This window comes from Dryobates pubescens, chromosome 13, assembly GCF_014839835.1.
Source record: "Dryobates pubescens isolate bDryPub1 chromosome 13, bDryPub1.pri, whole genome shotgun sequence".
Lineage (NCBI taxonomy): Eukaryota > Metazoa > Chordata > Aves > Piciformes > Picidae > Dryobates > Dryobates pubescens.
Window position 1 is genome coordinate 21,032,496 of NC_071624.1, and position 21,698 is coordinate 21,054,193.

Sequence of the window (21,698 nt, forward strand, 5' to 3'; positions counted from 1 at the left end):
AGCCTCGGCAGCCCAGGCTGACTCCAGGGCTGGATCCATTATCCACAGAGCATTCTGCTTACCTTAGACATCTGCTAAAGGGCAGCAGCTAATAACCAAAGTCAGGTGCAAGTTTGTCATTCTTTTGGGGCTGAATATTTAGGGTGCTTTGTGTAAAGGTTTCAGAGGCTGGGCTTAGCCTGCTGGGTAGAGGCAGTAGTAAAATGCAGAAGCAGGCTCATCACTTAGCCACAAAGGGCTGGCTTGAAACACAAGGGGAGGGGAGGCTGCAGGAGCATCAAGAGAGGAAACCACCTGCATTATTTCTCTAGATAGTTTCTAGTCCTGGTGGTGAAGGGACAGGGCAGGGACTGCTGCAGTCCCCCTGAATAGGTGGGCAAGGAGGTGTCTGCCTGCTGGGGTTATTCCCAGTTTAATTGTTGGTTATTTTTGCTGTCCCTACTGCTGCAGCACAGAAGAGCCTCTACTGCTTCCAGTGTGTCACTCGGGGCCTCTTCCCTGCTTGCCCAGATAACTCTCTACAGCATAATCTGTCTAGCAATGTGTAACATACAAAGCAGGGGAGGGAAAGAAAGCAAGTGAGGATCTACACAAACAAGACAGTGTGTGGAGGTGCCTGGTTTGCTTTGTAGCTGCTTTGGTGGTGGTGCCCTGAGGATGTAAATGATGTAAGGGCTGTGAAGATACTGAGAGGCCTGGAGCATCTGTGAGGAGCAAAGGCTGAGAGCACCCTGGGGCTGTTGAGCCTGGAGAAGAGCAGCCCCAGAGGGGAGCTGAGCAATGCTCAGCAAGAGCTGAAGGAGCTATGGGGGGCAAGAGGCTGGGGCCAGACTCTTGTCAGTGGTGCCCAGGGACAGCACAAGTGGCAACAAGGGGCACAGAGTGGAACCCAGGAGGTTCCATGTGAAGAGGAGGAGAAAGTTGTTTGTTGTGAGGGTGCTGGAGGCCTGGAGCAGGCTGCCCAGAGAGGTTGTAGAGTCTCCTTGTGTGGAGAGCTTCCAAAGCCCCCTGGATGTTGTGATCTTGGGCAAGCTGCTGTGGGTGCCCTACTTGAGCAGGGGTTGGACTGGGTGATCTCCAGAGGTCTCTTCCAATCCCTCCTGCTGGGTTCTGGAACATGCTTGCTTTTTCCCTAATGTTTGCCATAGGTTTAGAGTTCATCCCCCAGCAAATCCATGCAAGTTAAACTGCAGAGCATGTGTCCCACTGAGTGCTGATAGAGAGGGAGGAAGGACTGCTAGAGCCTTGGGAGATTTTCATCTGCCACGGCAGAATCCTGCACATGAAGCACAAGGATTAAAGGCTGATTTATAGGCACATCACTAATGTAACCAGAGACATTGTGGGAAACAATTCAGAGGGCTTACTGATAATGCTTAATTTGCAGTGGAACATCAAATAGCATCTAGCCATCCCCTTCCCAATTATTCTCTTCTCACAGGAGCCTGATGTTCCTGGCTGGGTTGCAGTGGAGCCTGCAGCCCTGCCTCTGGCCACGGCAGCCATGCAGCACATGGCAGGGGTGCAGGGTTTCTCACACTGCTCTGCCTCAGCCCCAGCTGGGAAATGATGCAGCTCAGATGTTGCAACATCAGGCAGCCAAGTGAATGGCAGCAGTTCAAGGAGGGGCTGTGGTGAAACTTCCCAGGGTTGTAAGTGTCAGTGCCCTGCCACATGGCAGCTGAGGAGGCTCTGAGGGCTGGAGCAGTGCTACTCCAGTCCCTCCTAGTAAATGCAGACTTGATGCTGCAAAGATGTCTTGGTGGTGAAGTGGCAAGGCCAAGTGATCGTCCCCAAGACTGAGTGGGTGAGGTGGCTTGCAGAATGGGACAGGAACAAAGTAGTCCCAAGGAAGTGTCAGGACAGAACTTTGGAAAGCCAGGATCATGATCCAAATGGCTTTTTCCTGGGTGATGTGAAACAAGTAGAGAGGCAGGAAAGCAGAATAAAGCTGTGGTGGGTTTAAGTGCAGTGTGACCTTGGCTTCTGCCATTGAAGAAATGATCTTAATGACCATAAATATCTGCAGGGTGGATGTCATGAGGAAGAGGCCAGGCTCAGACACAAACTGCAGCCCAGAAGGTTTCATCTGGAGAGGAGGAGAAAGTTGTTTGGTGTGAGGGTGCTGGAGGCCTGGAGCAGGCTGCCCAGAGAGGTGGTGGAGTCTCCTTGGGTGGAGAGCTTCTAAACATGCCTGGATGCATTTCTCTGTCACCTGCCCTAGGAGCCCCTGCTTTGGCAGGGGGGGTGGCCTCAATGATCTCTGGAGCTCCCTTCCAACCCCTACCAGCAGCAGCACAGGGAGGGGCTTCTGCCCCTCTGTTCTGCTCAGACTCCACCTGGAGCACTGCAGCCAGTTCTGGTGCCCTCAACACAGGAGGGACATGGAACTGTTGGAGAGGGTTCAGGGGAGGTCATGAAGATGATCAGAAAGTCTCTGCTATAGGGCCAGGCTGGGAGAGTTGAGGCTGTTCAGCCTGGAGAAGAGAAGGCTCCAGGGAGACCTCAGAGCAGCCTTCCAGTACCTGAAGGGCTCCAGGAGAGCTGGGGAGGGACTTTAGACAAGGGCTGGGAGTGCCAGGATGAGGAACAATGGCTTTGATCTGGAAGATGATGGATTTAGATGTGACATTAGGAAGAAATTCTTAGCAGTGAGGCTGGGGAGACTCTGGCACAGGCTGCCCAGGGAGGCTGTGGCTGCCTACTCCCTGGAGTTGTTCAAGGCCAGGCTGGATGAGGCCTTGAGCAAGCTGTGCTGGTGGGAGGTGTCCCTGCCCATGGCAGGGGGCTGGGACTGGCTGAGCTTGAAGGTCCCTTCCAGCCCAAGCCCTGCTGTGACTCTGGGGGTATCTGTTCTTTAACTAAAATTCTTCTTGGCTTCTGTTTTTCTTTTCTAATCATGAAGGATCTAAACTGAGGGAGGAAGCAAACCAGTCTCAAAGTAAAACTTTCTGATCTCATGTCTAGCCTCTTTTGTCATCTCAAGAGGCATTTTTGGCTCAAACTTTTCACTTTGTCAGGCCTAGGGCTTGATACTATTTCATCTCCACAGGGTGAGGGTGTCCAGCCCTGTGCTCTGCATATATGAGAGCTAAAACCTGGCTTCTCTGCAGGAGTGTCTAGGCAGAGGGAGATCCTAGAGGCAGTGAACCTGAGCTCTGAGATAACCCAGCTCTTTCCTTGCAGTTTGTCAGACCAGGCTTGTGGGGATGGAGAATAGGTGAGAGCAACTTCAAAGTGTTCTTTATGCTGGAGGTCACCTATTTGAATGCCATTTGTAGTTCAGAAATGGGATACTGATTAAATACTTGATACAGACAGGAAAAGTATTCAAGAGGACCTGACTTGTACTCCTAAAGGACCAGGAATAACCTTAGACTTGGTTTTAGGCACAGGAATGAGGCGGGCAGGTGGGCCCAGCATGGTTCTATTTGCTATCTAGGAGAGAGGGAGGTGGAGGTGTGTTTAACATGGACTGAAAATCAGCCTGGGACAGAATGCCTTGAAAAGAGACAAGCCTAAAGCCTGGCTTGGGAAAGAGATCACTGATGTCCCTAGCACATCATGGGCAGCAGAGCTGGTGGAGGGTCTGGAGAACAGGGCTGGGGAGGAGCAGCTGAGGGAGCTGGGGGTGTTCAGCCTGGAGAAGAGGAGGCTGAGGGAGACCTCATTGCTCTCTACAGCTCCCTGAGGCTCTGCTCCCTAGGATCAGGTGATAGAAGAAGAGGAAATGGCCTGAAATTGTGCTAGGGGAAGTTTAGGTTGGAGATGAGGAAAACTTTCCCTGCTGCAGGAGTGGTCAGGGGCTGGCAGAGGCTGCCCAGGGAGGTGGTGGAGTCCCCATGCCTGGAGGTGCTCTAGAACCTGTGGCCATGGCACCTGGGGCTATGGTTTAGTGGCCATGGTGGTGCTGGGTTGCTGGTTGGACTGAATGAGCTCAGAGGCCTTTTCCAACCCAATCAATTCTCTGATTGTTTGATCATCCAGCTCCCCAAATTGTCGGGAAGCAGCAGTGCAGATCACTGTGTGTAGAGTTTCCTTCTGTGTTGGGGAGGGAAGGGAGTAATGTGTGCCATCAGCTTGTAAAACTGAACTAATTAACAGACAATCAGCAGTGATTGAGGCAGCTGCGTTCTGCAGGGAGGGATTGCAAACAGAGCCTGCACAGAATTGGGTTTACTGCTCCAAAGTGCAAGGAACTGAAATTGGGTTTGATAGCCCAAATTAAGGATCTTTTGGTGAGGCTGTGTCACAGCAAGGCTGGCACTGCTGCTGCAGCTAGAGCTGCTGTGTGCATGTTGGGGTGGTTTGTTGCAGTGAGTAGAATAGGATAGAATTAACCAGGTTGGAAAAGACCTTTGAGATCATCCAGTCCAACCTCTCACCCAACACCATCTGATCAACTAAACCATGGCACCAGGTGCCTCATCCAGGCTCTTCCTAAACACCTCAGAGGCCTGCTGGAGAGAATCCAATAGAGAGCCACAAGGATGATGAAGGGACTTGAGCATCTCCCCTGTGAAGAGAGGCTGAAGCCCTGGGGCTGTTTAATCTGGAGCAGAGAAGGCTGAGAGGGGATTCTAGGAAGTTCTCCCTAAAGAAGTGTTTCATGGTTTAAAAAAGTTGTAGGTGTACTCTGCCTTAGTTGTGTTCATGGAGCTCTGCAGGTGTAGGCATCACCTTTTAGTGGTTCTGAGAGCCAGGGCTGCAGCCTTATAAAAAAAGATTTTATTGATCCCTTTGTTAATGCAGCATTTATGAAAGGCTTTTGTCGTATTTCCTGATAGACAGTTGGAAGGGACCTCTGGAGATCCTCCAGTTCAACCCCTGCTGAAGCAGAGCTCCCCCAGCAGCTTGCCCAGGAGCACAATGCCCTGCAGCCTCCCCTGGACTTTCTCCAGCAGTTCCCTCTCTCTGCAATTGGGCAGCCCAGATCCAGGACTCCAGATGTGGCATCCCTAAGGCAGAGCACAGGGGCAGGAGAACATCCCTTGCCCTGCTGGCCACACTCTTCTCCATGCTCCCCAGGACCCCATTGGCCACCTTGGCCACCAGGGCACATTGCTGCCTCATGGGGACCTTGTCCTCCAGCACTCCCAGCTCCTTCTCCTTGGAGCTGCTTCCCAGCAGGTCCCCCCTCAGCTGTCCTGCTGCAGGAGGTTGTTCCTCCCCAGGGCCAGGACCCTGCCCTTGCCCTTGCTGAGCTCCATGAGGTTCCCTGTGCCCAGCTCTGCAGCCTGGCCAGGTCTGGCTTCAGGTCTGGCAGCACAGCCTGAGGGGTTTCAGCCACTCCTCCCAGTGTCCCACCTGCCTCCTTCCCCGTCCTGCCTGTACCCACAGCAGTGTCAGAGCTCTGACAGCTGCCTGGACTCAGCTCCAGTCTCCCCATGCTCCTGATAGCAGGCACTGTGCTCAGGGTTCACAGTGCCATGGTCTAACAGCTCTGGCACTAACTGCAGCTGAGGTCTCGTTGCCGAGTAAGATCCAGGTCACAAGCTGCATGTAATAACTCTTTTGACCACAGATTAAATAAACTGAGTCTTGAAAGAGTGGCTTAAATAACAGAAAGTTCAACCCTAAGTAAGCTCTGCTCCATCAGTTCAAGCCTTTAGTTCCTGCCCTTTTCAGCCTGAGCTTTGCTCAGCCCTGCGGCCTGCTCATGCTTGCAGCAGACACAGACTGTGGCAGCCAGCACTGAGAACTTGCTGTACAGGTGGCACCAATAAATCAATAAAAGAATATGTAGCTGGACACAGAGAGAGTCTTGGTTCAGGGAGCTGACTGCTGCAAACACACTGAAGCTTGTCTTGTTTGGTTTTGATTCTGAATGAACACAATCTCCTCACTCACACTTTGCAGACCCTCAGCCCAAAGCCTAACTACACTGAGAGGTCCTTAGGACAAAAAGTCACAATTTTTCTTCCTTTGACAACAAAGGTTATGAAGTTATATTTTGATTTATTTTTTTTTTAGCCAGTCTGGACAGCCCAAAGGTCCCCCCCTGAACTCCATCCCTACAGCCTGATCCTGCAGTCTCCAAAGGCAGTCACCAATCTGAAAGCCTCTTTAGCTGTGGCCTAACCTTTGGGCATGGAATATTTACCAGACAGACTGAAAAAGCAACCTAAAAATACTGCAAAAACCACATTCATACAAAGTGATTCCTTGAGGGCTGGGGGAAGATGACCATGGGCTTGAATGAAGGCAGCACCTAGAGTTTGCCTCCCTCCTCCTCTTTGGCTGTTGCAGAAGTAGTGCAGTAGGTGTCCTGCAGTGTGTGTCACAAATGTGGTTTGACTTCAGCAGGGCTCTGGGCACCACCAAAACATCCTCCTGAGCAAGCTTAGGAAGGGTGGGTTGAGAACTGGCTTTAAAAGAGAGCTCAGAGTGTTGTGATCAGCAGCACAGAGTCTAGTTGGAGGCCTGTAGCTTGTGGCGTTCCCCAGAACTCAGGACTGGGTCCACTCTTGTTCAAAACCTTCATCAGTGACCTGGATGAGGGGACAGAGTGGAGCCTCAGCCAGCTGCTGATGGTCCCAAGCTGGGAGCAGTGGCTGACAGCCCTCAGACTGTGTTGCCAGCCAGCCAGAGCTGGCCCGGCTGCAGAGCTGGGCACAGGGAACCTCATGGAGCTCAGCAAGGGCAAGGGCAGGGTCCTGGCCCTGGGGAGGAACAACCTCCTGCAGCAGGACAGCTGAGGGGGGACCTGCTGGGAAGCAGCTCCAAGGAGAAGGAGCTGGGAGTGCTGGGGGACAGGAAGTTCCCCATGAGGCAGCAATGTGCCCTGGTGGCCAAGAAGGCCAAGGGTGTCCTGGGGTGCATGGAAAAAAAGTGTGGCCAGGAAGCTGAGGGAGGTTCTCCTCCCGCTCTGCTGAAGCCCTGGCTCCAGCTGTGGGCTGCTCAGTTGAAGAGAGACAGGGAACTACTGCTCATTGACCCCCTGTATTACAATGAATTTCCTGCTGATCAAGGGCCACATTTGAACCCCAACATGCTCCTTCTGGGGAGCAAGGAGCTGAGGAGCTGTATCCTGCTCCGTGGTGCAGCTGCACAGCCTGAGGGGCGCGGGCCAGGGGCCGCAGGGTTTTGTGGAGGAAGCTGTCTGGGGAACTTGCACCAAGAAATGAGCAGTAACACAAACAAGATCAGCAGCAGCTTTACTGGAGGTGAAGCTGTTGTCTGATAAACAATTTCAGCAGGAAGGACACTTGGCAGAGAGCTGTCAGCACAGGGCCCTTGACTCCGGACGAAGCAGCTTCCTTCTCGCTCGGGGTTTGTTGACTCTCTGGGCATGCCCCAAGGTTTGTGCTTTTCCCATGAAGGGAAGAACGCAGCTCTTTGAGCAGCTGCCTGCAAAGCCCATTGGTGGATGCTTTCTCAAAAACATCATTAGGGATATAAATAGGAAAAAGAAAGCAAGGTTTGCTTTATTTAGGTTTTTGCTACTCCCGAGGTCCCGTTCTGGCCTCTCGGTGTTCCGTCAGATCCACAGCCCAAAGCGTGACTCAGCTTGGCAGGCCAACACAGGACAGCAGGAGCGTGTGCCTGGGCTCCAGCACCGACAGCTAGCAGCACGTGTGCTGGCCAGGGCAGCAGAGCAGCAGGTTCTGGAGCCTTGCAGAAGCAGAGGGGTGGTGTTAGTCACTTATCTGGATGATTGAAGTCCAGCACAAGGCACCAGGCTGCGCTGCCAGCTGGAACCCAGAGGCAGCGGGGGTGGAGTGCTGAACACCCTCTCCAGCAAGGTGTTTCCCAACAGCACGCTGAAGGGCTTTGGGAAGCGGGCTTTCAGGGACAGGAAAAGCAATAGAAAGTGGATTTGACTCACAGAGCAGAGCTGGCTGATGTATGGGCACAAGGAAGGTGGCTTGAAGGTGACAGCAAGAGTGTAACAGAAAATCACAGCCTCAGTGTGAAGGCTGCTGCAGGCTCCTTAGAACCGCAGCTGACGGCCCTCTGCAGAGCTCCTGTGGATTGTCCACAACCTGGGGAACTTCAAGTAGCCTGGGATACATGAAAAAGAGTGAAGCCAACAGATCAAGGGAGGTTCTCCTCCCCCCCTGCTCTGCCCTGATCAGGCCAATTCTGGAGTTCAAGAGAGACAGAGAACTGCTGGAGAGAGTCCAGGGGAGGCTGCAAAGCTGCTGAGGGGCCTGGAGCAGCTCTGGCAGGAGCAAAGGCTGAGAGCCCTGGGGCTGAGAGCCTGCAGAAGAGCAGCCCCAGAGGGGAGCTGAGCAATGCTCAGCAAGAGCTAAAGGAGCTGTGGGGGGCAAGAGGCTGGGGCCAGACACTGCTCAGTGGTGCCCAGGGACAGCACAAGGGGTACAGAGTGGTGCCCAGGAGGTTGGATGTGAAGAGGAGGAGAAAGTTGTTTGTTGTGAGGGTGCTGGAGGCCTGGAGCAGGCTGCCCAGAGAGGTTGTGGAGTGTCCTTGTGTGGAGAGCTTCTAATCCCTCTTGGGTGCATTTCTCTGACCTGCCCCAAGTGACCCTTTATTGGCAGTGGGGTAGGACTGGATGATCTCCAGAGGATGATCTCCTTCCAACCTCACCATGCTGGGATTCTGTGGCCACCTACCCTGCCACGCTCTGCTGCTTCAGGGCCAAAAGCAGAGGGGAGCAGGAAGGCCAACGTGGCCTGAGTGGGACCCAGCACAATCCTGCTGGTGTGGCTGTTGTGTTGTCTGTCACCACTTTAAAGCAGGGGTAATTTGTCTGCTGTGGTGTGGTAACAGCTCTGGTCAGTGTGGCTGCTGGTGTTGCAACTTGGTCAGTGTTTGATGAAGTAAGGAGATAGAAAGTCCAGCAGATGTGTTTGGCTTTGTGTCTTGCCTAGACAGAGTCCCTGCAAGCAGCAGTGGCTTTCCTTTGGCTTCCCATTCTGTGTTTGGTTTGGCAAAAGCTGTAGTTTCTCTCCCCAGCACTCTGTAGCTGCTGCACAAGTCACAAATACAGACTTGAGTCATTTTTTGTTCCTTCCAAAACTGGTGTGCACGTGATAAGCTGCCTGCCTTGGATCCCCTCTCAGCCTTCTCAAGATTAAACAGCCCCTGTTCCCTCAGGCTTTCCCCATAGGAGGGGTGTTCAAGGAAGGCTGAGAGCCCCGGGACTGCAGAGCCTGGAGAAAAGAAGGCTGAGAGGGGACCTGATCAAGGTCTATAAATACCTGAGGGGTGGGGGTCAGGGTGCAGGGTCCAGGCTCTTTGTGGTGGTACCCAGTGATAGGACAGGGAACAAAGGTACAAGCTGAAACCCAGGAGAAGCTTCTTGGGTCATGAAGGTGCTTGGAGCCCTGGAGCAGGCTGCCCAGAGAGGTTGTGGAGTCTCCCTCGCTGGAGACTTTCAAACCCCATCTGGATGTGTTCCTGTGTGGCCTGCCATAGATGATCCTGCTTTGGATTAAGTGACCTGTGGAGGTCCCTTCTAAACCTTACCATTCTCTGGTTCTGTGGAGAAGGCCATTGGTGTGGACCCTCCTGAGGGGACCCACTGCCTGGCTGTGGGGAGCTGGTGGGTGAGGAGATTGCCCTGGCTTGGAGCAGCTCCTGCCCCTTCACAGCACACACTTGCTGCCTGCAGCCCTCCCTTCTGGGAAGCCTCCCTGCAGCAGGGTTTAAATTAAATTTTGGGGTGTTGGGGTTTTTTTTGCCTTTGTAGCTGTGGAAGCAACTACTTCAAGCTTTGATTTGGAACAGTGTCAGAATTCATGTGTGATGTGTGGGAAGGCAGGGAAGGTGTAAGCAGTGCCCACCGGGGTGGGAGCTGAGCAGGCTGGCTGGGGACCTGCTGCCTGTTGAGAACTGAAGGAGCTCTCTCCCCAGCAAACATTTCAATTTAATGTTTAGGAAATTTATGTCCTTCAAAAGTAGAACAAACTGAAATGCAAAACCCAGCAGAGTGTTAACTAACTGATGGAGGTGGTTTGCTGACAGCTTCTTTGCCAGGTATTGAAACCAAACTGCAGGGTGTTTGGGTGAGGTAATGGAAAGTGATGGTGTCACAGAATCCAGAGTCTCAGCACATGGAACCTCCTCCAGTCTGTGCCTATTGTCCCTTGTGCTGTCCCTGGGCACCACTCAGCAGAGTCTGGCCCCAGCCTCTTGCCCCCCACAGCTCCTTTAGCTCTTGCTGAGCATTGCTCAGCTGCCCTCTGGGGCTGCTCTTCTGCAGGCTCTCAGCCCCAGGGCTCTCAGCCTTTGCTGCTCCCAGAGCTGCTCCAGGCCCCTCAGCAGCTCTGCAGCCTCCCCTGGACTCTCTTTAGCAGATCTCTGTCCCTCTTGAACTGGGCAGCCCAGCACAAGAGTGCTGTAGGGACTGCAGTGCAGACAGTAGAGCATCTTGGTGAGAGCACCTTTGAAGAATGCTGGGGGAGGACCAGGCTTGGAGCTGCAGAGCAAGGAGTGCTGCTGTGTCTGGCTGAGACCTTCCAACTGCTTTTTAGCTTGCCCAGTGCTGGAAGCTAATGCTGAGCTGCTGAGTGGTAGTGGTGAAGTGAGAGTAGACCTGCAGGGGACAGAGGTGACTAACAGTCTGGTGTGGAAGCTGGGTTAGAACTGAAACTATGAGTGAAAGCTGAGCCTCGGTTCTGGAGAGCTGTCAGAGTGCACCCTCAGAGCTGTGCCTCTGGCAGCAGTGATGGAGAGCCAGCCCTGCTGCTGCTTGCTGGTTCTGGGGCTTATGAAGGCAGGGGGGAGGGGGGCTGAAAAAGAGGGAGCAAATAATGCCAGGGTGGAAAGAGGGAGTAAATAATGGCCCAAGATGAGGAGGACTCCTCTGAACCAGTGGGCAACGTTTCATTGTTTCCCCAGTTACAGACCTTTGGCACTAAGGTCCTCATAGCTCTGTCCTGGCTCCTGTTCTTGGCATTTTCTAACAAGCTTTGAGTTCAAGATGTAAAACTAAGAGAGGCAGGAGTGTGGTGGCTCTGGCAGTGCAGCCCTCTCCCCTCAGAGCACTTTGGTGCTGCATAGGTGTTCCTGTGAGTGGTTCATGCTGAGACCAGCTCCTTTTGCACAGCCAGTTCTGGCTTTCCCCTCCTGCCAGGCTTTTTGCTAGGCTCTGCCTAGCTTTGTGGCAGGGGCTGGTGCTCCTGAGAACAGTCCAAGCCACAACTAACTTTATTCCTCTGTTTCCTTCAGAGCCTGTCAGTTCAGGGATCTTACCGAGAGCTACATCAGCCCCTCTCTGCCTGTTTGCCCTTTGCTTTCGTGGTGGCCACCACACACCTTGGCTCACTGTCCACAGGCCCTGCCCAGAGCACAAAATGTCTTCCAGTTCAAGCTTGTTTAAAAACTTACTTGGAGTCAGATTACTTCAGTGAAGGGAAACAAAATGTGTGCAGTGACATTTCCCAAGTAACTCTGTGTGCAAAAGGTAGCTGCTTGGGTTTGCCAGATGGCAAGAATGCTTCCTAATCAGTGTGGTTTGTGTAGTGCTTATGGCTTGTGATGGATTGTTTGTTTCTTTCTTTCCAGGGGTGTAAAATGCAGATCCTCTGCTCTTAGCTTTGGTATTTGCTCAGCACTCGCTGCTGAGAGGCAGAGGGATGGTGGTTGCTGAGGTGCTGTGTTCCTGCTGAACTCTGATCTTTGCTGCTGGTGGTGTGCAAAGGAGGCTTCACAGCACAGCAGCCATGAGCTCCATTCCCTGAAATGAAACTTCTTCCTCAAGTCTCCTCAGGCTGAGGGAGTTGGAGCTGTTCAGCCTGGGAAAGAGAAAGCTCTGGGGAGGCCTTAGAGCAGCCTCCCAGTCCCTGCAGGGGCTGCAAGAAGGCTGCAGAGGGACTGTTCCCAAAGGCCTACAGAGACAGGCCCAGGGACAATGGTTTGAAAGGAGAGCAGAGCAGATTGAGATTGGATGTGAGGAACAAGTTCTGCCCCAGGAGGCTGCTGGAACACTACAACAGGTTGCCCAGGGAGGTAGTTGAGGCTCCAGCCCTGGAGATACTGAAGGTGAGGCTGGACAGAGCTCTGAGCAACCTGCTCTGGTGGAGGATGTCCCTGCTGAGCGCAGGGGATTGGACTGGATGAGCTTTAAGATCCCTTCCAACCCAAACCATTCTGTGATTCTTCTACCTTTCTGAGCACTTTCACATCAGAATTGGTGCTGGCTTTTTGCAGCCTAAATAGCCCTGTGGTTGCTGCCCTGGTTGTGACCTGCAGCCTCAGGCAGTGAAGGTCCTGTCTGGCTTTCCAGAGGAATCTTTCATACTCTGCAGGGGAGACCTTGAGCAGCCTGGGCTGGTGGGAGGTGTCCCTGCCCATGGCAGGGGGTTAGGACTGGAGGATCTGTGTGATGCTGCAGCACCTGAGCAGGGAGCTGATGCACTGCAGCAGGAGTCAGGAGGGCAGAGCTGGGAGGGGTTTTTAGCAGTCCTGCTGGGGCTCCCTGCACAGCCATGCCATCCTAGTGTGTGACACAGGGGTGGCAGAGGCAGAATGAGCAGGGACAGCTCCTGGGGAGCGGAGAAGAGGCTGGAAATGCCAGCACTGATTGTTACAGTGCATGGCAGACTGACCCTCCTAAGCCCAGCCAGCAGCTCAGCCCCACGCAGCTGCCTGCTCACTGCCTTCCAGCCTTCCTCCCCCAGCTTTCCAGGCTGAGCTTGGTGCCATGTGGCCTGGAACATCCCTTGGTCAGTTGCTGTCAGCTGTCCCAGCTGTGTCCCTCCCAATTCCTTGTGCACCCCCAGCCTGCTGCTGGTGGGGTGAGGAGCAGAGAAGGCCTTGACCCTGTGTGAGCAAAATCTGCTCAGTGCTAACTGAGACATCCCTCTGTGATCAGCACTGGTTCCAGCACAGATCCAAACCACAGCTACTGGGGGAAAGATTAACCCTGTCCCAGCCTGCACCAGCACAATACTGCATGGAATAAACCTTCCAATGTTTGTTTTCTGAGGACTGCTTTTAATGACTCCTCCATGTGAGGGGAGAAGACTTTCTTGCCTCCTTTCCCCACTGCTTCCCTCCCACCTCCAGTCCATGAGCTGATGTTAGGAACAAGTTCTGCACCATGAGGGTGGTGGAACACTGGAACAGGTTGCCCAGGGAGGTGGTCAAAGCCCCATCCCTGGAGATAGTCAAGGTGAGGCTGTCAAGGCCCTGGGCAACCTGATCTAGTTGAGGATGTCCCTGCTGAGTGCAGGGAGGTTGGACTGGATGAGCTTTGGAGGTCCCTTCCAACCCAACCCATTCTGTGATTCTGTGAAATGGGTCAGAGGGGAAAGCCTGGAGAGAGATCTTTAGTTATCTGTGGCTTGAGCAGTGTGAACTGTGTGTCCCAAAGTCCTGTGGATTTAAGGCAGAAGGGGCAAGGCAATGGTCCTGCTTCCTCTCTCTCATAATGTGCTCCAAGCAGGTTCTCAGGGGCTGATTCTTGTGGCTGCTTTTGACCAGAAAGTTTATTGCCAGTTTTGGATCAGGGGAACTGAAACTCCCAGGCTTTGAATCCTTTCTCTGGTCAGGTCACCACTGCAGCATCTTTGAGCTCTGGGCTCTGCTTGCTCTTGATTGGAAGCTTTTTGATTTCAGAGGTGTGGAGAACAATACTGAGCCCTGCCCATCTGCTCTGGTGCGCTCTGACTCTCCCATACACCTCTGTCTGTACTGTTAAGAGCTACTCCCAGAGTGGCTGCAAAGCTTGGGAAGTGTGCATGGCTTTGAGTGTTCTAGGCATGAGGTCTGTGGTGACAGGTTGGACTTGATGGTCTTGGAGGTCTCTTCCAACCTTGGTGATTCTGTGTAGCTTGTAGAAATCCTGCATTGGCCTCAGGGAATTTTCACAGAATTTGGGATATCTTCTAAGATGAAGTCCCAGAAGTGTAGCAAAGCTGCTGCCAGTGCTCGTGGGTTGTAGCCCTGTGATTAGCTATAGAATCCTGGAAAGATTTTGTTGGAAGGGACCTTAAAGATCTGTCAGTGGGCAGGGACACCTCCCACCAGCTCAGGTTGCTCAAGGCCTCATCCAATCTGGCCTGGAACATCTCCAGGGTGGGGACATCCACAGCCTGCCTGGGCAACATGTTCCAGTGTCTCACCACCTTTATTATTAGCTTTAAATCAAGGGCACTTACATTGTACCTGGTTGAGACTGAGTAGCCAAGAGACAAAACCAGTCATTTTCCAAAGGGTTTGGATTTGGGGCTTGTTCATTGTGACCTAGGTTGGCATTTTAGTGTCTCCTTTGGTGTCTGATCTTGTACATGGGGCTAGATACCTGCTGCTACTCAGCTGGGATTGAATCCTACTGAGACTGAACACATCCAAGTGCCGGGTTTTGCACATTGGCCACAGCAACCCCATGCAGAGCTACAGGCTGGGGTCAGAGTGGCTGAGAGCAGCCAGGTAGAGAGGGACCTGGGGGTGCTGGTCGATGGTAGGCTGAACATGAGCCTGCAGTGTGCCCAGGTGGCCAAGAAGGCCAAGGGCATCCTGGCCTGCATCAGGAAGAGTGTGGCCAGCAGGAGCAGGGAAGTCATTGTGCCCTGTGCTCAGCACTGCTTAGGCCACACCTTGAGTCCTGTGTCCAGTTCTGGGCTCCTCAGTTCAGGAAGGAGGTTGAGTTGCTGGAACAAGTCCAGAGAAGGGCAACAAAGTTGGTGAGGGGTTTGGAACACAGCCCTGTGAGGAGAGGCTGAGGGAGCTGGGGTTGCTTAGCCTGGAGAAGAGGAGACTCAGGGGAGACCTTATTCTCTCTACAACTACCTGAAGGGAGGTTGTATACAGGCAGATGTTGGTCTCTTCTGCCAGGCACCCAGCACCAGAACAAGAGGACACAGTCTCAAGCTGTGCCAGGGGAGGTTTAGGCTGGAGGTTAGGAAGAAGTTCTACACAGAGAGAGTGAGTGCCCGTTGGAATGGGCTGCCAGGGGAGGTGGTGGAGTCGTCATCACTGGAGGTGTTCAGGAGGAGACTTGATGGGGTGCTTGGTGCCATGGGTTAGTTGTTTAGGTGGTGTTGGATTGGTTGATGGGTTGGACGTGATGATCTTGAAGGTCTCTTCCAACCTGGTTTATTCTATTCTATTCTATTCTATTCTATTCTATTCTATTCTATTCTATTCTATTCTATTCTATTCTATTCTATTCTATTCTATTCTATTCTATCTGTTGTTCATAAATGCCAGGGAAGACCTCAAGCTGGTGGCCTCCAGCCCACCACATCACCCAGTTTGGTGCATGCTGGCATTTCTCCTTGGCCAGGTCTGTACCTGAGATACCACATCAGGAAATGTGGTGGTGAGAAGTTCTCCAGGCCATCCCAGAAGGAATTCTGGAAGCAATGGAGATGTGCATTGAGGCATTGGTGCCAGTCAAGCAGTGAGGGTGAGAAGATTGCTCTTCACTTGCCACCTGACTCAGCACAGAATATGGAAGCTTGGAAGCAGAGGTCTTTAAAAGTCTCCATTTGCACCTGCTCAGTTCTGGATGCCACAGTGTGAGAAAGACACTGAGGTCCTGGAGGGTGTCCAGCAAAAGCACCAAGGCTGGTGAGGGGTTTGGAGGGTGTCATAAGAGGAGCAGCTGAGGGAGCTGGGGGTGTTCAGTCTGGAGAGGAGGAGGCTGAGGGAGACCTCGCTGGTCTCTTCTCCCTAGTAATAGGGAGCAATAGGATGAGAGGAAATGGCCTGAAATGGTGCCAGGGGAGGGTTAGGTTGGAGATGAGGAAAAATTGCTGCAAGAGTGGTCAGGGATTGGCAGAGGCTGCCCAGGGAGGTGGTGGAGTCCCCATGCCTGGAGGTGTGCAAGAAGCTGTAGCTGTGGTACTTCAGGATGGTTCAGTGGCCATGGCAGTTGGGTTACAGCTGGACTGGATCTTAAAGGCCTTTTCCAACCTTAATGATTTGCCATGGTGTCTCTCTGCAGCACCAAGCAAAGCAATCTGATCCTTTGGGCTGCTGAATTTCCCCTGCTTGATGATTTGTGTTGTGCTTTGCTTGCTTTGAAGCAGTGCTTCCCTTTCCAGTGCAGCCTCCCAAGCTGCTGGCCCTAGCAGATTGTTTATATTTGTGCAGAGCCTTCTGCTTAGCCTTCACATTGCTCTTCAGAGCTCTGCTTAACCACATTGGGTTCTGCTGCTCTTTTTTCTTGCATAAACTTAGCTGGGATGAATTTCAAATGTGGTTTATCCAACTGTTAAGGGTTTCCCACTTTTCTGCAGTAGATTTCACATATGCTGCAGAATTCCAAACCCAGATCTGGTGGACATATTGCCCTGCTTTGCTTTGCTTTTTTTTTAACCCCCACCCCCCCCCTCCCCTCCAAGTCAGAAATAGAGAGTGTTTTGAAGCATCACAGTGGCAATATTTAGGTCACTGGCTCCAGCCTGCTGCCTGGCTGCAAATCCATTTGTCATATTTAGCTTGTTTCCAGGATTAAGATCACCATGGTCCATACAGTTATTAAAAAACCCAATAATTTCTCTTCAGTTTCATGGTAATCATCCTAAAGGAGGGGAAAGCTATTGAGCCTTTGGAGTTGGAAGCTGTAGGCAGCTTCTCTTTTGCCTGCAGAGGTCAAACTGGAGTCATGTCAAGCACAGGTGCAGCCATCCACTCCTGTTAGAGTTCCAGGATGCCACAAAGAATTTGGGACTGGGCTTTTCCACCAAGTATCTGAGGAGCAGCATCTGTCTGTTGGTGCCTTGGACCTTTTAGCAGCTGTCCTGCAGGCTCGAGCACCTCTGCAAACATAGCAACTCTTCTCTTTTGTATTGTTTTAGAATACAGAATTAATCAGGTTGGGAAAGACCTCAGAATAGACTAGACTAGACTAGACTAGAATAGAATTAACCAGGTTGGAAGAGACCTTTGAGATCATCCAGTCCAACCTCTCATCCAGCACCATCTGATCATGGCACCAAGCACCCCATCAAGTAAAATAGAGCATCTGAATTGTTTTAAGTGAAAAGATATTGGAAATGAATGTTTCATTCCAGCTCTAATAAAAGAGTTGAGATGAAATATTTGAGCTACAATAAAATACTCTGCCCTAGGGAGGCCACAGGTGGAGCCTTGAGTCCAGTGCTGGGCTCCCCAGTTGAAGAGAGACAGAGAACTGCTGGAGAGAGTCCAGGGGAGGCTGCAGAGCTGCTGAGGGGCCTGGAGCAGCTCTGGGAGCAGCAAAGGCTGAGAGCCCTGGGGCTGAGAGCCTGCAGAAGAGCAGCCCCAGAGGGCAGCTGAGCAATGCTCAGCAAGAGCTAAAGGAGCTGTGGGGGGCAAGAGGCTGGGGCCAGACTCTGCTGAGTGGTGCCCAGGGACAGGCCAAGGGGTACCAAGGGGCACAAAGTGGCACCCTGGAGGTTCCGTCTGAAGAGGAGGAGAAACCTGTTTGTTGTGAGGGTGCTGGAGGCCTGGAGCAGGCTGCCCAGAGAGGTTGTGGAGTGTCCTTGTGTGGAGAGCTTCTAATCCCTCTTGGGTGCATTTCACTGACCTGCCCCAAGTGACCCTTCTTTGACAGTGGGGTAGGACTGGATTATCTCCAGAGGTCCCTTCCAGCCTCACCATGCTGGGATTCTGTGGCCACCTACCCTGCCATGCTCTGCTGCTTCAGGGCCAAAAGCAGAGGGGAGCAGGAAGGCCAACGTGGCCTGAGTGGGACCCAGCACAGTCCTGCTGGTGTGGCTGTTGTGTTGTCTGTCAGTGGTGCCCAGGGACAGCAGAAGGGTCAGGAAGGGGCACAAAGTAGACCCCAGGAGGTTCCATGGAAGAGGAGGAGAAAGTTGTTTGGTGTGAGTGTGCTGGCGGCCTGGAGCAGGCTGCCCAGAGAGGTTGTGGAGTCTCCTGCTCTGGACACATTCCAACCCCACCTGGCTGTGTTCCTGTGTGCCCTGCCCTGGGTGACCCTTCTCTGGCAGGGGGATTGGACTGGATGGATCTTTCGAGGTCCCTTCCAAGCCCTACCATTCTGTGATGCACACATGAGCTTCTCTTTTCATTCCTGTGAGGAACAAGCTTGTGACCAGAGTCCTTGTCGTGTGTTTTGTCCCCGGCAGCGAGAGCTTGATGCCACAGCAACGATATTGGCCAACCGGCAGGATGAGAGTGAGCAGTCCAGGAAGAAACTCATCGAGCAAAGTCGGGAGTTCAAGAAAAACACTCCAGAGGTAAGGAGCAAAGCTGCAGCTGCCTGCCCACTACCTTGCAGGAGTCTCTGCTGTTAGGCCTCCTGAAGTGTTCTGGGGTTTGTTTGCTCTTACTGGTTTGTTTCCATGGGTTTGGTCTCTGTCTAAAGCCACCGTGGTGGCCAGGGTGCTTATCTCTGGTGGCTTCTCTTCCAGCAGCCTTTGTATCCTGTCAATCCTGAAACAGGAATGGATGGGGTTTAGAGGAAGGGTGACCTTAGAGGAAGCCTTCAAATAGGCTTGCTCTGGATTTTGTAATAAACTAAAACCTGGAGAGTTGCCAAAGGTCTTCCTCACTCATCCAAACTCTCACAGCACTTGGATGGAGCAGGCAACATTGCACTGCCCAGGCACATCTGTATCAAGGGAGTAGCTTCAGAGATGCTGAGCTCTCAGTCAAAAATCAAATGAGCTTTTGCTGTTGGTTGCTCTGGAAATGCACCAAGGGCAGTGCTGAGCTCTCTGGAAGACTCCCCTTGGAGGATGTGTGTTGCTTGGTATTGTGTGGAAGGTGCCAGGAGTGCTGGGCAGCCCTTGGGTCGGTGAATGCTGCCTGTAGGGCACTGGGAGTGTTTGAGCTCTTCCCTGTGTGTCTGTGCGTGCTGAGTTACATCACAGACTCCTGTGGTGGATGCAGAGCAATGTGTACAGCCTGTTTGTGTTGTGGGGCTGTTTCTGCTCCTCCAGGCCTGTTCTAGGCTTTCAGAGCCCCTTCCTGAGACACAAGTATCCATTCCTGCCAAGGCCCTTCCTGGGAGAGAAGCAGCAGGCAGCTCTTCTAACCTTTGTTACTGCTTCTCAAGCAGCAGAGGCTGCTTTGCAGCATCCTTTTGGTACAGAGGGAGAGGTGCTGGAGGATCTGACCCAGAGATGGGAAAGGAAATGTCAGAGCAGGATTCACCTCTGGGCAAAGGGGAATGTTTAACTGATGGCCTGAGGAGGTTTTGTGGGGCAGCAATCAGCTCACTTTCTGTGGAAAAAAGTTTGGGAGGCTGAAGCTTTGAAGGAACTGAACATAGAGCAAAAGAACATGAATGCAGCAGCTCTGGGAGGGTGAGGATTGAGCTGATTCCCTTTGCAGGAGAGAGCAAACTGTGGGGGAGAAGAGGAGGAAGGTGAGGAGTGAAAGAATGTGGAGGATGTAGGACTCTGTATTAAAATCCAGAAAAGAAATTGATTTCTGGGGCCAGGTTGTCACTCTGTCTGCTGGAAGCAGAAGTTCATTTGACAGTACACAACTTGCATTTCCTCTGCCCTTGTTTCCCATAAGGAAAATGACAACTTCTTGAGCACGTGGTACAGCTATCAGCTCCTAGCTGCCAGCCTCTCTACAGATGTGTTTCAGGGTGAGCTCTTCAGGCCAGTTTTGTGGAACAGAAGGTTATTGTGGGGAGAAACAAAACCCAAACCAACCAACACTGCACCTTACAAGTGCTTTCTGAGAGCACTGGACTGACCTGGAACACTGTGTCCAGCTCTGGAGCCTTCATCACAGAGAACCTCTGCTATGGGTCAGGCTGGGAGAGCTGGGGCTGTTCAGCCTGGAGAAGAGCAGGCTTCAGGGAGACCTCAGAGCAGCCTTCCAGTGCCTGAAGGAGACCTACACAAAGACAGGGCAGGGACCATCTCCAAGGGCCTGTGGTGATAGGATGAGAGGCAATGGTTTGAAACGAGCAGGGCAGATTTAGGTTGGACATCAGGAGGAAGTTCTGCACAATGAGAGTGATGAGAGACTGGAACAGGTTGTTCAGAGAGGTGGTTGAAGCCTTGTCTCTGGAGACATTCGAGGTCAGGCTTGATGTGGCCCTGCACAGCCTGCTCTAGCTGGAGGTGTCCCTGCTGCCTGCAGGGGGTTGGCCAAGATGAAGTCTACCCTCACCCTCCTCCAGCCTAAACACCCCCAGTTCCCTCAGCTGCTTCTCCCCAGCTCTGTTCTCCATGCCTTTGTTGCCCTTCTCTGGACCTGCTCCAGTGCCTCACTGTCCTTCTTGGAGTGAGGGGGCCAAAACTGAACCCAGGATTCGAGGTGAAGCCTCAGCAGTGTTGATTGCAGGGGTGATGATCCCTGCCCTAGTCCCAGGGCTCCTCCAAAGCCATCTCTTTCCCAAGTGTGCATGCAGATTTTGAGTAGTCTTTATCTCTCTTCCTTCCTGTGGTGCTCCATTCTGCAGACTTGTTTCTGACCAGCCCCACAATCCAACTCCACTTCTGCTTCCTCTCAGAATGAAAATGGGGTCAAAGATTTGGAAGCAGAGACCTGAACTATGACCACCAGCTGTGAGAGCTCCTGCCTCAGAGGCGTGGGGGATGCAGCTCACCTATAGAAGCTCTGATAAGGTCACCTTCTCCTGGCCAAGGTGTTTCATGTTGGGATGTAAGAGGCAAACCCCAAGTGAGGTAGTGTCCAACCTTGCTGGCAAACCTCACTGAGTTCCTTCTTAGAATCACAGAATTGTGAGGGCTGGAAGGGAGCTCAAGGCTCAGCTACCTCCAACCCCCTGCCATGGGCAGGGACATCTCACACTACAGCAGGTTGCTCACAGCCACCTCCAGCCTGGCTGCAAACACCTCCAGGGATGAGGCTTCCACCACCTCCCTGGGCAACCTGTGCCAGAGTCTCACCTCATGACTTCCCTCATGGGGAAGAATTTCTTCCACAAAAGCTGAAGCTGTGCACTCTGTGCTCACCTTCAGCTGTTCTCTGCACTCCCCAGAAGGGAATTCCCTGCACCCTCCTCTGAGATCAGGCAGCTTTGGAAGGGAGCTGCAAATGACAAGACAGGGCCGGGAACTGCTCAGCCTGATTCTCTCTGCAACTGCAATTTTGTCTGCCAAGCTCCCTGGTGTGGTGAACACATCCTTGGTGGACAGGAAGAGCTGGGAGCTGCTGGCATTCCCCAGTGGATACATTTATGTTGCTACATCATCAAATGTGCTCTTTTTAATCCCCAAAAAGAGGGCTGTGGGAGCAGAGCCCTTGTCCAGATACATAAATAACTCAGTGTGCAGCTCCAGTTATCTGTCCATGATGAACTAATGACTTTCTTGGTCTTAAAAAAACCCAAAGCCACAGAGATGGAATTGTTCAGTGCCAGGATTTGTTTCACAGTTCTGCTTTGTTCTGGTTTTGTTTTGTTCTGCTGTGGCCCTGTCAGGGCAGTGCTGGTTTAGCCCAATGCAGCATTCTCTTGTCCTCTGCTGTAGCCATTCTCACTGTCAGTCACAGAAGGTGAGGGCTTGGAAGGGTCCTCAAAAGATCCATCCAGTCCAACCCCCTGCCAGAGCAGGGTCACCCAGGGCAGGGCACACAGAACACAGCCAGCTGGGTTTGGAATATGTCCAGAGCAGGAGACTCCACAACCTCTCTGGGCAGCCTGCTCCAGGGCTCTGCACCCTCACAGGGACAAAGATTCCCCTCCTGTGACCCTGGCACCTCCTCTGCTCCAGCTTGCCTCCAGTGCCCCTTGTGCTGTCCTTGGCCATCCCTGAGCAGAGCCTGGCTCCAGCCCTGCACATCTTTATCCCCAGCAATGAGGGCAGCCCTCAGGCTCCTCAGCTCCAAGCTAAGCCCCAGCTCCCTCA

General features: G+C 52.7%; 1 protein-coding gene across 2 annotated transcripts in view; it reads left to right on the forward strand.

The window, feature by feature from the left end:
- CUX1 (cut like homeobox 1) overlaps nt 1-21,698 on the forward strand; it is a 380,313-nt gene that overhangs the window by 46,416 nt on the left and 312,199 nt on the right. For both annotated transcript variants that reach the window (XM_054167076.1, XM_054167074.1), the window contains exon 2: nt 17,988-18,098. In XM_054167076.1, coding sequence (XP_054023051.1) covers nt 17,988-18,098 — 111 coding nt within the window. The remainder of the gene's footprint in view (nt 1-17,987; nt 18,099-21,698) is intronic.